This window comes from Prionailurus bengalensis, chromosome D2 (assembly GCF_016509475.1).
Source record: "Prionailurus bengalensis isolate Pbe53 chromosome D2, Fcat_Pben_1.1_paternal_pri, whole genome shotgun sequence".
NCBI lineage: Eukaryota > Metazoa > Chordata > Mammalia > Carnivora > Felidae > Prionailurus > Prionailurus bengalensis.
In genome coordinates, this window is record NC_057351.1 from 31,213,680 (window position 1) to 31,227,978 (window position 14,299).

At 58.1% G+C, this 14,299-nt stretch overlaps 1 protein-coding gene across 3 annotated transcripts; it reads right to left on the reverse strand.

The window, feature by feature from the left end:
* Positions 1–755: 755 nt before the first annotated feature.
* On the reverse strand, positions 756–13,556 carry TBATA (thymus, brain and testes associated). Of its 3 annotated transcripts, none has more exons than XM_043596552.1 (11): positions 13,430–13,556; positions 11,689–11,845; positions 11,159–11,338; positions 10,089–10,324; positions 8,987–9,142; positions 8,051–8,127; positions 6,412–6,585; positions 4,428–4,509; positions 3,522–3,666; positions 1,987–2,039; positions 756–975 (listed from the first exon to the last, which is right to left on the reverse strand). In XM_043596552.1, the coding sequence occupies exons 2-11, from the start codon at positions 11,733–11,735 to the stop codon at positions 890–892; spliced, it is 1,236 nt and encodes a 411-aa protein (XP_043452487.1). In that variant the 5' UTR covers positions 11,736–11,845; positions 13,430–13,556; the 3' UTR covers positions 756–889. The 3 variants fall into 3 exon arrangements, with proteins under 3 accessions (XP_043452487.1, XP_043452488.1, XP_043452489.1); XM_043596553.1 differs by lacking the exon at positions 13,430–13,556 and adding an exon at positions 12,850–12,928; XM_043596554.1 differs by lacking the exon at positions 11,159–11,338 and having other exon boundaries at positions 13,430–13,555.
* Between the last annotated feature and the right edge of the window lie 743 nt (positions 13,557–14,299).

Here is a 14,299-nt window from a genome sequence, read left to right on the forward strand (position 1 = left end):
TAGATCCTCAGCGCCTCCCATATCTCCGCGCCCCGGCTTTCCAGGGAATCTGCAGAAATCCCAAGGCCCACGCTGGACTCCCCAGAGGGTCAAAGGCCATCTTCTCTAGATCGTAAAGGGGAGCGAAACCCCAGCTGGGTCACATTTCCGCCACGTCCCCTCCTTGATCTTGCCGACCACCGTTTTTGTTAACGCTCACGCTTTTTGCATTGCAGCCACAACCTTTGGTGAGGGTTGCTGTCCGCAAGGCAGTACAGCCCAGCGGGGAAGAGCGGGGGTTCCCGAGCCAGACGTGCTGGATTTGGGTCCTGGATCCGCCACTTACAGTGTGGATTTGGACAGATGGTTTGAGCCCTGATTTATTCATCTAGCAAACGGGAGCGATGATATTAGGAGAGCTCCTGGGAGAAGCAAATATGGCACCTCATGTGAACTACGTAGAACAGCTCACACAGTGCTCACCACGATCTATTGTCTAGAGCCCGCCCCCACAGAGCCTGGTAGAACTCAACAGTTGATACTGATGGAGGTATTGGTATTACTTTATGGAGGGCTGTGGGTTCTTGACCTCCGCTCTGACCTACCCAGAGTCCTGTGTGTGTCGGCTCGGGAAGGACAGAGCCTCGTTCTCAGGCTGCCTTTCAGCTCTCAGGAACACAGAACCAGCTGAGCCCCGTGTGAGTGATTCCACTTGGGCGTTCTTCAAGGGAGTGGGGCACAGACCTACTACCGAGAGTAGGCATGGAATTGTCCTCTTAAAGGGAAGGCAGGTTTTTAATAGGCTCCCTGTGATAGGAAAGTCGGGGTTGCTGTTGAGGCTGTAGGGCTGGGAACAACCTTGAACCTGGGGGCTGCTCTTGAGCAGGGCGGGCAAAGTGGCTCGGACTCCTCAGCATTCTGCCTCTGGCTTTGACGGTTTCTCTGCTGCGTTCTGGCTTGAATGCATTCGGAGGACTTGGGCTTTCCCGACATACTCTGGGAGCAGGGAAGACATCGGTCAGGAGAGGACAGGGAGGGGACAGGCCCCAACTTGGGAGCTGCTCGGGAGACCCAGGTGGACCAAGACGTGGGTCAAGCCCCGCTTCTGCTCTGGGCTCCACTGGTGACTCTGGAGGGGCCGACTCCCCTCCCTGAGCTTCACCACCGCCTCTTCTGTCTACACCCAGGGAACAAATACCCAAGGAGGGCCTACTCTGTGCCAAACACTCAGTCGGGCCCTTGGGACCCCTTACAGTCTAGTGAGGGAGAATCGTGTACATGCTGGCTATCTGTCCTCTTCTCTCCCCCTGCCCTGGCCTAAGGCACCAGAACCATGTAGCAGCCTCCTCCCCGGTCTCCCCTCATCCCCGCCTGCCCCCAACAGTCCATTTTCTACTCAGCAGACAGAGGGGTCCCCCATGCCCTGCATCTAACCCTCCAGCGCAAACCTATGCCCTCTGCATGAGACCATGGGCCGGCCCTGCCCACCTGGCCCATTTCCCTTCTTACTACTGTCCTGCCCCACAAGGCCCCGGCCACCCTGGCCTGCTTATGCCTGCTCGTGCTCTCACGCACACACCGGGCAGGTGAGGGCTCTACTTCTGGGCTCTCCCCAGACCTGCACAGGGCTGGATCCTGCCTGTCGTTCAGCCCAAGGAGCCTCCCCTGACCCTGCCAGTCCTTCTTACTGTCCCTCACTTTACCCTGCTTTATTTTCCTCTGCCACCTGTCCCCTCAGGTGTTTTTATTTGTTGTCTGCACTCCTCCTCACGGGGCTAGAAGCTCTATAGCAGCAGGAACTTGTCTGGAATCTTCCCCAGAGCCCCGCTCACAGCCGCTAAGCAAGCCTCTCTCAAATGAATGAGTGAGTAGATGAATGGATGGAATGGGCAGCTTCCCTAGGACAGGGACTCATCTCTGGGGTCCTTGACCCCCCCCCCACCCGAGGAGTACAGCCAGGGTGGGCCTCGGGGAGCCCCCAGGATGATCCGCTGCGTGGAATCTTACCCGGTTTGTCGCCTTTGGGTAGAGGCGGTGTCTTCGTCTTCTTCAAGGATTGGCTATAACCGACACAAAGACAAATCTGGGAAGGCGAGGCCTGAGCCCTCTGCTGCAGAGTGGAGGCAGGGAAGTGCTCCGGGGAGACGCAAGAGCCCCCCCTCCTGGAGAGCCCCAAAGTATCTGTCCCTGGCTGGCACCACCCAAGCGGGACCCCGACAGACAACTGTGACTCCATTGCCTGCTGTGGCCCCAAGGAGCCAAGGCCCTTCTGCCCCAGGAGCGGTAAGGGAGGCCCCCGCACGAGCCCACCCCAGCCCTCGCTTGGTCCCTGCTTCCTCGCAGAGAGGAAGCCTTCTCCCGTGAGTGGAGAACACAGAATTTCTGCTGCCCTGATAGAGGACTTCAGCTTTGCACCAAAGCAAACCTTTTTATGCGCCCAGTGTAATTTTCTTCCCTAGGGGTCTGGGAGAGGGGTTTTGAGACGTGAAACGGAGGCCACCAGATGGGCGGTGGCTTGCCCCAGGTCATAGTGAAGCCTGCCTTCCTTCTGTGCCTCCCCTGGTCTCTCAAAGTGGAAAAGAGCACCCCGTTCCGGGCCAGAGCAAGAACCCAGGCCTTCTGGTTAATGAGCACAAACACCTGCCTCCTTCCCCCCTGCCCATGCTGCAGCCACCCCACACGTGTCCCCTGGAGCAAGCACGTTCCTGCCTTCCCTTCCTGACTGCCCCCACGCTCTCATCTGCTCCTGCAGATCCTCCCTACCCCCGTAGTGTTCCCCAAGCTCTATCAGAAAAGCTCCGGAGATTGTCAAAATCACGCATCCCCTGGTTCGTCCCTGACCTGCTGTGTTGGAATCTCTAGGTATTCGCATTTTTAACAAGGTCTCCGGCACATCTGCGTGCGGCTGGGCTCAGAAGCTAGGCCAGCCCAAGGCCGAATCAACTGTTCCCGAGCCTTAGGTCTCTCATCTGTAAAATGCAGGAGGTTGTATGGACCACAAACGTGTAAACTGTCTGTCTGGACGTGCCAGGCAGGCACGGTGGGCACCCGCTATTGCTAGTTCCGTTGCTGACGCCCAGGCCCTCCTCACCTGCTTCATGAGGGCTTCCCTTTCCCGGTCTCCTCCAGCCCTCCAAGGTGCTTAACCCCGGGCATTAAGGTATTTCTGCTTGCCTGTGTTAGCTTTCCTCCTCTACTTGTCTTCTCAAAGACCAAGAGCATCTGGAGGGGTGGATGCGGCTTCTCCAGCCCTGCCTTGTTTATAGCTGACACAGGTCATCCCTTGGGCATCCCCCACAGCCAGCCGCCAAGGTCCGGTCTGGCAGAGGGGCCTTCATGCAGCACCGGCTGGACTGGAGGGTCCCTGAGGAAGGGCCCGGGCCCGCTCCTGCTCCCGCTCCCCCAGCATTGGCTCCAGCAGCCCAGGTGGTGGCCAGCGCCGGGATGCCTTTTCTGGACCACCCTTGGCCTCACCTGGGAGGACAGGAGGCTGAATGCGAGGGAACGGTTCTGGGAACTGCGGGGAGGGGTGCCAAGCTCACCTGCAGGGTGGCTGTTTCCTCTCTTGAGATGGCTCTTGGCCTTCCTGGAGCTGATCCAGAAGTTTTTCTACTGGGATGGAGTCTAGGGGCTGAGGAAGGAGCTGCGCCACCGCTGTCTGCAGGAGACCCAGGGCCAAATCTTTCTCTGCAAGCACAGCCAGGGGGCGCAGTCCTCAGTGGCTACACCCACCCTGTCCTGTCCCCACAAGGGACGGGCTGGAAGAGGGGCCTCCAGCTCTCCTGCCCAGCCTGGCCCAAGCAGCTTTCTGCCTCCAGCTCCCTCTTCTGTCGTGGTCCCTGTGGGCACGCGGCCCTCCCCCCCCCCCCCCCCTTTCTGTCACTACTCTCTCATTTGTGTACACCTTGTTCTTGGCCCCTTCTGGGCGCCCACCAGCCCACCGGTCCTGCCTCCTCCCCTGCCTTCTGCCCCTCCCCCGCCCCGCCTCCCCTCTCTCTCTCTCTCTGCTCGGCCCCTGCTCGCTCGGATACACCTTCCGGCCCGTGTCCCAGTGTGCGCGCGCGCACGTCATTCCCGTGTTCGCGAGCATGCGCCTGTGTGCTTATGTGCACGTGTTGCGTCTGTGTGCGCGTCGTGTGCCCCACGGCGGTGGGTGAGGGGGTGTGTCTGCTGAGTACACCCTTGGACCCCTCCCTCCCAGGTGCCATGGCCAGTGGTCAGCGCAGAGGCGCCTCCGAGAAGCAGGGTCGGGGCAATCCCGCTGAGGACGGAGGAGGAGGGGGCAGGGGCGTGGTGCAGCTGGGAAAGGTTAGTTTGGGGCTCCAGAAAAGGAGAGGGGGCCCAGGCGGAAGGCCCTGGGCGGGAGCCGAATGACACCCAAGTCCTGCAGAAGCAGAGAACAAGGCCCTCCACTTCGAGAAAGACGTGGGCACGGGCTGCGTCCTCACCCTTCGGGGGAGCGTATAGTAGCCAGAACTGGATAGCGCTCAAGGAGTCTGTCTGCAGGATTTGGCAGAGGAGCTCCAGGATCTGTGGGCAGGAGAACAGGCCTTGGGTCAGGGTGCCCGGATGGCACGTGCCAGCCAGCAGCACAGACCCCCCTCCCGCTCCCACAGCCACACGCTTGGCTAAAATGGTCCCCGCGATGGACCCTGTCCCCCCAATGGTCCCCTTCCTTGTGACTTCACACTTTACGGAGTGCTTTCTCTCCCGCCAGTCCTGGAGGGAGATTCCTAACCTCCTCACTGGCCAGATGAGGAATCTGAGGCCTTGAAAGGACACCTAGCAGGGAGAGTGTGGCGGAACGCAGCCTCTGAATCAGGTACGTGGGCCCCTCATTTGTGAAACCTGCGTGGGCTGATTTTACCCCAAAGTCCCTCACTGGGGAGGCAAAGGCAGAGGTGGCCAGTCAGCTCCTCGGAGACGCACCGAATCCTTGGTGTGGGGGTTTCAGGGACCACACAGGCCTCCCCGCCCTGGAGTTCCCAGAGTCTGGAGATGCCAGCAAAGAGGTGGGGTGATCCCAATGGGCGGGCTGAGGGCCAGGGCTGGCTGATGCCGCAGATCGCCCAGCATGGGGCTCCGTCCCGCCGAGCAGCGTGCACGCTTCGCTGTCAGCCGGTTCCTCAGCCTCTGGCACCTTTGCCACTTCGGGGCCCTCTTTCCCCCGTGTTCTCCAGTCACGGGTCATCAGGGGAAGATCCAGCTCTGTGTCAGATGGGCTAAGGGGGCGGCTGTGCCTATGGTCGGCCGGAGTTGGGGCCTGCGGTGGGAGGTGGAGCCCCTGCAGTCCTGGGAAAGTGGGGTCCCCTTAGTGCTTGGTGGTCAGTCTTCCCATGACCTGAAGGGGCCCCGTCAGTCCCCAGCAGGTCTGCCTCATTCTTGGCAGAGTGGGAACTAGGCCAAGGCTCTTCCCAGGCCTATGCCTGCTAGGGTGCCCCCTTATCCCCAGATACCCGCCTGCTGTCGTGACCCCCACCCTGGGTGTGCCCCTGGGCCCTTCTCCGTTCTCCGCATCCAACTTACCTGCCCTGTGCCCCCTCCCCACAGGACCTGAGAACCTAATTCCAGGCAAGATGAGGCCGCCCTATGGTGGAGAAAGTACTGCTCTAGTCCCAGCTATGCTGCTCCCTCTCTGGGGACCTGGGCCACAGAATGTCACCTGGCAGGGCCTTAGCCTCCCTATCCGTGGAACAGGGATCCTGGGCCTTGTCTGCTCTATCCACTTCACGGGACTGTTGTAAGTCTCCAAAGGGACCGCGTGCTCGGAAGTGCTGATCACGGGGAGGGTGTCCAGATGCTGGCTCAGTGTCTAACCTTTCCTGGAGAATACGTATGCGTTGTCACAGGGGACCCTCAAGTCGCCTCAGCCCAGCGGAATCAGTCACGGACTCATGACAGGCCTCGATGGGAAACTTGCATGCGGAGGAGGTGGGTTTCTGCTTCATGTGGTACAGACCAAACCCCCCAGAGTGTGCGGGGACCGGGCTGGGACTGGTCTTGCAGCCTGTAGGCTGCAGCACACCAGGGCGTGGGCTGGGGACACGGCCGGCAGGACCCTGCTCTCCATGCGGTCACTCCCTCCCTGAACTCATCCAGTGCCACGGCTGGAGCAGCCCCTCGAGACATGTTCCTGCTCCCAGCTTGGGTCGATCCTGGCACTAAAGCCCCGAGGGGAAAGGCCTTCAAAGAGGGGGGGTGGGGAAGGCTCACACAGAAACCTGGAGGCAGCAGGGGATTGGATCCAGGCTCCTGACTCCCAGGTCTCACAGCCTCGGGTACAAGCATCCCTGGGAGAGGCCGCACTCGAAAGCAGTTTGTAAGCACCTCATTGGGATTACTGTGAGCCTGGGAGCAGCAACCACCACGTTCTCAGCCCTCAAGACGAGGCCTCGGTTGGGCCTGTGGCCCCCAGCCTTCCCAGGGCCTCACCAGCAGCTCCTGATCCGGCAGCTTGAAGGTCTGGACTCCTCCATCTTTACTAGAGGGATAAATCCGTGGGTCCTGGCGGGAGTGACGGTGGCCAATGGCTCTGGTGCCAGTGGGGATGAGCCTGCCGGTCTCAGCTGAGTATTTTGCTCCCTGCTCCCGCGGAGGCTCCTCCTTCTGCTGGGAGCAAAGTAGCTAGAGACTCCAGGCAGTGAGAGACAGAGAGAGACAGAGAGAGAGGCTCAAGAAGAAGCCAGAGCAGAAGAGGAGGAGGCCCAGTCACACCTCCAGGGCACCATCACCTCCTGGAATCCCAGCGTCACAGCGTTGCAGGGACCTAGGAGGATGACCGGGCCAGCCCCACCCTGTTCTGGACCCCTCTCCCCAGCCGGGAGCCCATCAGTTAAAGCCAAAGTTCTTCTTCCTGGAATTTCTTGAATGCTGGAGCCCCTGGTGGTCCTCTAAAGTCCTCATACTTCCTCCTGGGTAGACCCTCCCTGCCCAACCCCCCCAAGCCCATCAGAGATTTGAAAGCAGTATCCTGGGCCAAGGCCCCCGTCGCCTACCTTAATTCCTAGCTCAGCTGCCCCCAGGTCTTTCCCCCAGAGCTTGGCATCCTTTCTTTGCCCTGGGAAAACCCTTCTGAGCCAGGCCTGTGGGTACAAGGCCTGGGACCTCCTACCCCGGCAACCCCAGTTGAGACTGGTAGTATCTTTCTTCCCATTTTAAAGGTAGGAAAAGTGAGACCCAGAGAGTTTAGCTGAGTTGCAGTGAGCATTGCAGTGAGTTAGCTGCAAAGCAGGGATGAGAACTCTGCTGCCCAAGACAAAGGCAGGGGGTGCCTGGGTGACTCAGTCGGTTGCTTTCAGCTCAGGTCATGATCTCATGGTTCGTGAGACTGTGCCCCATGTTGGGCTCTGCGCTGGTGGTATGGAGCCTACTTGGGATTTGCTTCCTCCCTCTCTCTCTGCCCCTTCCCCGCTGTTGTGCTCTCTCTCTCTCTCAAAATAAATAAATAAACATTAAAAAAAAAAAAAAAAAAGACAAGGGCAGGACCAGACTCTGTCCCCAAGGGCCAGGCCTGTCCCAAGTCCAATTCCAACTACCTTCAAGCTGCCTCCCAATTGCCTTTACTGGCTTACCAGCAAATAGCACCCGTGAGGCCACCCCATCCTGTTTGAAATCCTTCGGTGGTCCTCCGCTCCTTAGGAGATCTGACACTCCACTAAGTTGAGAAACTAAGAACAAACGCCTCTTCTGGCCCACATTCAAAGTCGGCCCCTTCCCACCCTCCCCCCGATGGCTGCCCACTTCAATTCCCTGGACCTCAGCCCCGGTCTCTAAAGATGTCCTGCATTTCCCAGCTTCTGAGCGCTTGAGCCGCCTGCCCCCACGAGGAATGCCTCCCCGGTCGGGTTCTAAACATCCCACCTCTGTTATGAACCCTTCTTGGACTTCTCCACCTAGCCACGATGGACCCTCCCCCTTCCGCTGGTGCCATGCAGCCCCTCCTCCCGTGCCAACAGAGCGCCCCTCGTGAGCGCTGTCTCTGCACCCCATCAGGTGGAATCCACTCCGGAGGGATTCCAAGGGACGGCCCCGTCGCACCCCTTCCCAGACAGCTCCTGTGTTCCGCACCCACCTCTTTGCTCTTCAGCTCGTTCTCGGTGAAGACGGCCACCCGAGAAGCCAGGTTCTTCAGTTCCTTCTTCCAGGCCTCTGGGACGAGGGGACAAGACGTTGCCAGCTGATACCCGGGGTCCTCCTCTTTGCCCTCCCTGCGGCACCCGGCACTGGGAGGGCTGTGGGGGGTGGGAAGAGCCTGCTCACCTCCCCAGCCTTCTGCCCTGTGTCCTACAGGGAGGGGGGGAGGCGGTGCCCTTGAGGGAAAGAGCGGCAATGCCCCCCCATTGGTAGGTGAGTGCGGTCGCTACCGGAGGGGGAAGTTCATATCCCAGCCTGTGGCTTCCCCGGGGAGGTGCTGGAGATGCTTGGCTACAGGGGCCGTGATGCCTGTGGTTTAATCTAGCTTTGCCTCTTTTAGGAGCCGGAGGCTGGCGCCGAGGTTGGCTCAGTTGCTATGCTGTGCCAGTCACTCAGATACTGGACTGTTCCTGGCGAAGCCTCCCAAGCCTCTCTGCGCTGCAGGGCTGTCCTGGTTCCTCCTCTTTGGGGGCTCTCCCCACCCCCACCCCTGCCGGCGGGCTTTCCCTTGGCCCTTCCAGAAGGGTCAGACTGGGCAGGGCAGGGCAGGGGTCTCCGGAAAACTTTTGCTCCAGCCCCATCTCTGTTTGGATGGCTCTCACTGACTGGTGCCTGAACATACAAGCTGCTCAATATTTCCAGTATCATTCCTGCCTGTAGCTGTCAATCACGTGACTATCTGCCCGTCCTCTGTGATAATGCCTCAAACACCTCAAATCTGAGTAGGGGCCACATTTCTGAGGACCCGGGCAGTGGGGAAAAATGCAGATTCTGCTGTCTGAGGAAATGTGGAAAACTCTAGGGTGCCCCACGGAACCCCACTGACCTAAGAGCACTGGTCCTTTCCTTCCCAGGCACCTGCCGAAGTACCCACCATAAGGAAGCCAGGGGTCCCGATTAGACTGCGGGTCTCCGATGGGGACAGGGATGGTGGGCATCGCCATCAGACAGCGGGATAAGAGTGTGGCTTGAGGCAAGGGGGCCAGAGAGAACTTGTCTCTGACGACACAGACGGGCTTCCCGGTGAAATCTGTGAAGGGTTAGAGGCTGTGGGAAGGAGGGCCTGGGCCTTACCTCTGATTATCTCTAGAGCAGGGCCACTAACTCTTCCGCTGCTATCTCCTTGGTCTACACCACCATCAGGCAGGCCAAGAGAGTCACTCCTGTCACTTCTTTGTCTTCAACCTTCCAGTGGCTCCCATTGACTCAGTGAGATGGTTTAGTGGTAACTGGGGTGACCTCTAAGGCCCACACAATCTGGACCCCCCCCCCCACCTCCTTTCTGGTGTATCTCCCTTCTACCCCTCCTTACTCTGTTCCAGCTGCACTGGCTTCCTTGCTGTTCCTCCAGCAGAACCAGGATACCTGCCTCAGGGCCTTTGAACTTGCTGTTCCCAGCTGGGACGTTCTTCCCCCAATATCCACATGGTTCACGCCCTCTCTGCTTTAGTTCTTTGCTCAAATCCCGTGCTATTAATCAGGTCTCCTCCCCTCTAGAGCCTTGGCACTTACACACTCTGACACCTATCTATTTCCTATCCTTCCCCGTCAGAGTCAGCTCCATGATGGCAGGACTGTCTTACCCTGCTGTGTACCCGGGGCCTAAAAAAAGTGCCTGACCCAGAGTTCCCACTGAATAAGATACCTGATGAATGGATGGCTAAGTGGATGAATTGGCCTGCGTTAGAGAACAGAGTACAGTTCCGGGGCCGAACATTCATCCGTTTCTCTGATTTTTAAAATGGCAGAATCGGCAATGAGGGAAATCCTGTAGGGCTACACAGTCTGCCCTTGAAGTCTGCCCCACAAGTCCAGTCTTCCCTTGACCAAGTGCTTGCCAGTGGCCAGGCAGCTCTGTGACCCAAATCTCCATCCTCTCTGGGCCTCAGCTCCGAAGCAGGGGCTGCGTCCTCCCTTTCCAGTTCTCAAGACTGGCCCACCACCTTCATGCAGGCCCTGACCTCCCTCAGGCCTACCTTGGATGTGGGTCACGTGTTGTGGGTGGGGGTGGTGCCGGGAGAAGAAGGAGTGGTGGCTGAGGCGGCCAAAGCGGTAGGCCCCGGGGCTTTGGGGCTTGGGGGTCCTCAGCGCCGCTTGGATCAGCTGGAAATCCACGATCCCTGGGATCATCAGTTCTTTCCGTGGTCTGCCGTGCCCGTGGCTCCTTGGGCTGTGCCCTAACTTCTTTTCAGGCTTCACCTGAGCCCTTGGACTGAAGGAGAAGGTCAAGGAGAAGCTAATGGAGCCTCCTGGCTGCAGTGCCCACCCAAGCTCAGAGCTCAGTGCTTATATGGAGTCTAGTCCCGAGACACGCTGAAGTCGCTTTCTAGGATTTCACTTCCACCCCCATGGCACCCAAAGCCAGGCCTCCCCCGGGGTCCTTTCCCAACTGGCGCAATCCAGTCTCAGGGAGTCTTCTGTCTTCCTAAGGTGCTTTCGCAGGGAGCTAGGATCTACTTGAGAAAACTCAGATGAATCTCCCAAGATCTCCGTTTTCTCCCGGAAACCATCTCTAAAGCCGGAAAAAGGACATAGACCCACCTACTCATCCAAATACGTGGGTTGGAGCAAAGGTGCATCATATACACCTCCAGGGGCAGGGGGCAGACAAAGAGCCTCTCCCCAAGCCAACTACTGGCAGCCCAGGAGAAGCCAGCTATAGGCAACAGCCCCCCCCCCCGCCCTCCCCCCCACCCCCACCCCGTCCCTGTACCCTCCGGGCAGACTTGGCCCAGACTCAGCGTCCAAGGGCCAAAGCTGGAACAACAAGGCCAGACCACGTCAGCAAGTCCTTTGCGGTGGGGGCCACTCCCAGGAGATGCCGAGCTGACGGGGCAGCTATCAGAGTTGCAACGCTTCGGGGAAGCGTCAAGCTCTTGCTTGGCTTCGCTGGAGACAAGCTTCTCAGGTTGTCTGTCCTCCACCCTGCACCCCTTCCCTCTCCTGACGATGCTGGGCCCTGCCTCCGGAGGAGGAGCTCGAGGTCAGTCCAGCAAGGATCCAAAGGGGGGTTGCTCTCCGCCTGGGGCCTGGTGAGACCACCTGCCTTCTCGCTGTCTGCATTCCCTTCTCCCGTTGGCCCTGGCTGAAGGGAGTCCCTCTGGAGAAGAGACGGACTCTGGATATGCTAAGCAAGACGCTCTGCCCCGGGACCCTCTGAGGATTTCGCTGACCAGGCCCCTGAGTTTTCGGTGCCGTCCTCCATCGGCCTCTAAGGGATCTGGGACTTAAAGAAATAAAGCAAACCTTCTCTGAAAGGTGCAGTTACTTGGTCTCTCCTATCCCAACTGACAGAGGGAATCACCCCTTAAAAACCCCAGGAATTCTTGCACTCGGTGCCTCTACCCCCTGCCACCGTGTCCTTTCCCTCCCCAGGGAGGGACCCAGTCTGTGACCTGTGCTAACTCAGGCCTGAGAACCCATGGGGGGGGGGGGGCTGGCGGATGGCAGCAGAGGGTGAGGGAAGGACTGCGTCTCTTGGCCCCTGGGTCAGGTGAGTTGCCCAGGCCATGCCTGCCCCCCCTGCCCCACCACCCCCACGCCTTTGGTCAGCAGGGCAGGCGCTTGGGGTCCTACCTCATCAGTGGATGTTCAGCCAACGGGGTCTTCGCCTCTGTAGCCATCGTAGGCTTTCTAATGGATAAAGGCCGGCGCACTTAACCCTAGCGCTGAAGTTGGATAACAGGAACTCTCACAGACTGGCGGTTCCTGGAGTTGTAAACCGGCGCAGACCCTTGGGGGAGAGGAATGGACAGCATCTCACAAAACCGAATACTTGCGTATGCTGTACCGCTCAGCAATTCCCTTCCCAGACATTCAGCCAAGAGAAGGGCAACCGGGGCCATTTGTGAGACTGTTCAGACTAACATTGTTCAAATTGGCAAACACCAAACGTCCCATGGCGGAAGAATGGAGCTGTGCTCTGTGTGGTCAGCTGAACATCACCTTGCAGTGAAAACGAACCACAGCCACACGGAATGACATGGGTGAATCTCACAAATACGATTGCAAAGTCAAGGCAGGCAAGTCCCAGAAAACCTTATGGCCCGAGATCCTTTTTAAAAATAAAGTATAAAGGCAAGCAAAAGTCTCACACATATGATCAAATGAGGGGAAAAAGGCAAGAAAATGCTGACTGCGGTGATTCAGCTAGTGGCTATTTCCGAGGGAAGTTGGGGGGGGGTGTTGAAATGGGGAGGGAGTACATAAGGTGTGTTGATGATGATATTCTCGTTCTTGGTTTGAGAGGCGCATTTGCTGGTGCCCATTATAATATGAAATAAGCTAAATCAGTGGAGTGGATGAAGGATGATAGTTGTTGAGGAATTGTGATCAGTCTAAAAATCTATAGATCCGAATGTAGCTATACAGCTATGCATATACACTTACATTTACGTTTACATAGATGTATCTATTTATCTGTCCCCAAAGTGCAGGGATTGCGGGTGCCAGGAAGGGGGCTGGGACAGGAAGTCAGTGCATTCTGGAAATTAACTCTCGGTCACAAGATCTGCAAGGGACCCCAGAAATCCCTAGGGCCAAACGGTTATCAGGCTAGGGTGGAACTCGGGGCGGGCAGCACTGCCTGAGACTGGGGAAGGAGAGACTTGAGGTCCCAGAGCAAGGACCCAAACATCCTGACTTGACGCCTTTAAAGAGAAAAAACAGTTGGCAGAACTTCCTTCGAGGGAAGCTGTGGATGTTCTCGATGATGGTTCTGCGATCTAGAGCACTTACATGCTGCAGGCTTGAGAACAGGCCATTTGGAAGCCCCAAACCCATCTGCCTACAGGAGAAAGTACTTGTTAGAACGGAGACTTTCGAACGCTCTTGACTGCGCTCATAGTAAGAAACTCATTGTTACATTGTGACCTGATTCACATGCGCGTGTGCACACGCTTTTGTGTATGTGAAACTGAAGCAGGAACATCCCGAAGCAACACTTATCCTTGCTACATCCGATGCACAGTGATGTTTTCATCGCACTTTTTGTTTTTATTTTGTAAATGTTAGCTGTGACCCATTAAATTGATTTTATAAGCCACTGATGGGTCACAACCCACAGCTGCTGTGGAAAGGTCACCAGGGACTCGAGCAGGCCAGGCCTGCTTTTCCAGAGCGGGATGGGACGGGCCCCACGGTGTCTGCCTCTGCCCTCGCTTCCCTCTCTGCCTGGGGCCCCAACCAGCTGAGTCCAAGGGGTCTGAATGCTCACACCAAGCCTGAGACCGAACATCACTTTCCTGTCTCAGCTCCCCCTGGGCCCCTGTCTGGCTCCGGTGTCCACTTCCTCCCCGGGAGAGATCCGTGGACTCACCGAGGTAAGTGCCTGCTACAGCATGTGGGTGAGAAGTCCCTGGTGCCCGAGCAGAAAGGAGCAAGAGGGCGCATCAACAGGGAAGCTCGGCTGATTCTGCGGGCAAGCCTGTCAGGCTTTGTGACTACGTGAGCCAGTGGTTGCTAGGTTACCCCTTCCCCACAACTCCAGAGCCAAGCTCCCCAGCGCCCCTCTCCTCACCACCCCGGCTCCTCTTACCCCTCCAAGTTCCCTTTCCCCCTGGCACTGTGTTTTCAGCGGGGGCCCAGGGAGACGATGAGAGTCTGGGGTTGCTTTCAGCCAGCAAGCAGCAGAGAAGGTTGATGGAGCTGGGGCCCTGCTCGGCCAGCCCGACCCGGTCTGATGCCACCATAGCGGGCTCTGCCTCCACACGTGCCGGGCCGTTTCTGGGGATTGACTGGCAACCAGCTGTCTCTTAGCCGGAGGGAAGGAGGCTGCCCAAGTGACCCAGAGCATCCCTCCAGCCCCGCTCTAGGCAGGATAGCTGGGTGGAAAGACTGGTCTTCAGTTGGGCTGGGGTTTTGACTGATTCTGTCAGATGTCCCACTTCCGTGTGATGTCAGATGTCCCACATCTGTGTGATGTCCCACGACAGTCGCCTGTGCTGCCGGGGACACAGAACGGTGGTGAGAAGGCTCGGTTCGAATACCGGTCGTGCTCCTTCTCAGCTGTGTGGCCTCAGACAGATTACCTGATGTCTCTGACCCGCGATTTCCCATATCTCTGAAATGGAGATGCTACTTCCACTCACTCTCATGGGATTGTCGGGAAGACCGAGTGACTCAACGCATACTGAAGTGTTTCCGACAGTGTTAGGCACTAAGTAAGAACTCCTACCTCCTTGCCTGT

What these genes read in the sequence shown, in the direction of transcription:
- TBATA (XM_043596552.1), bottom strand. Translation starts at nt 11,735, where the DNA reads ATGGCTACAGAGGCGAAGACCCCGTTGGCTGAACATCCACTGATGAG. An exon ending in GCTGAACATCCACTGATGAG is followed by an intron (nt 11,339 to 11,688) that starts GTAGGACCCCAA and finishes TATTTCTTTAAG; the next exon opens with TCCCAGATCCCTTAGAGGCC. An exon ending in GGACCCCTGGCTTCCTTATG is followed by an intron (nt 8,128 to 8,986) that starts GTGGGTACTTCG and finishes CCCTCGTCCCAG; the next exon opens with AGGCCTGGAAGAAGGAACTG.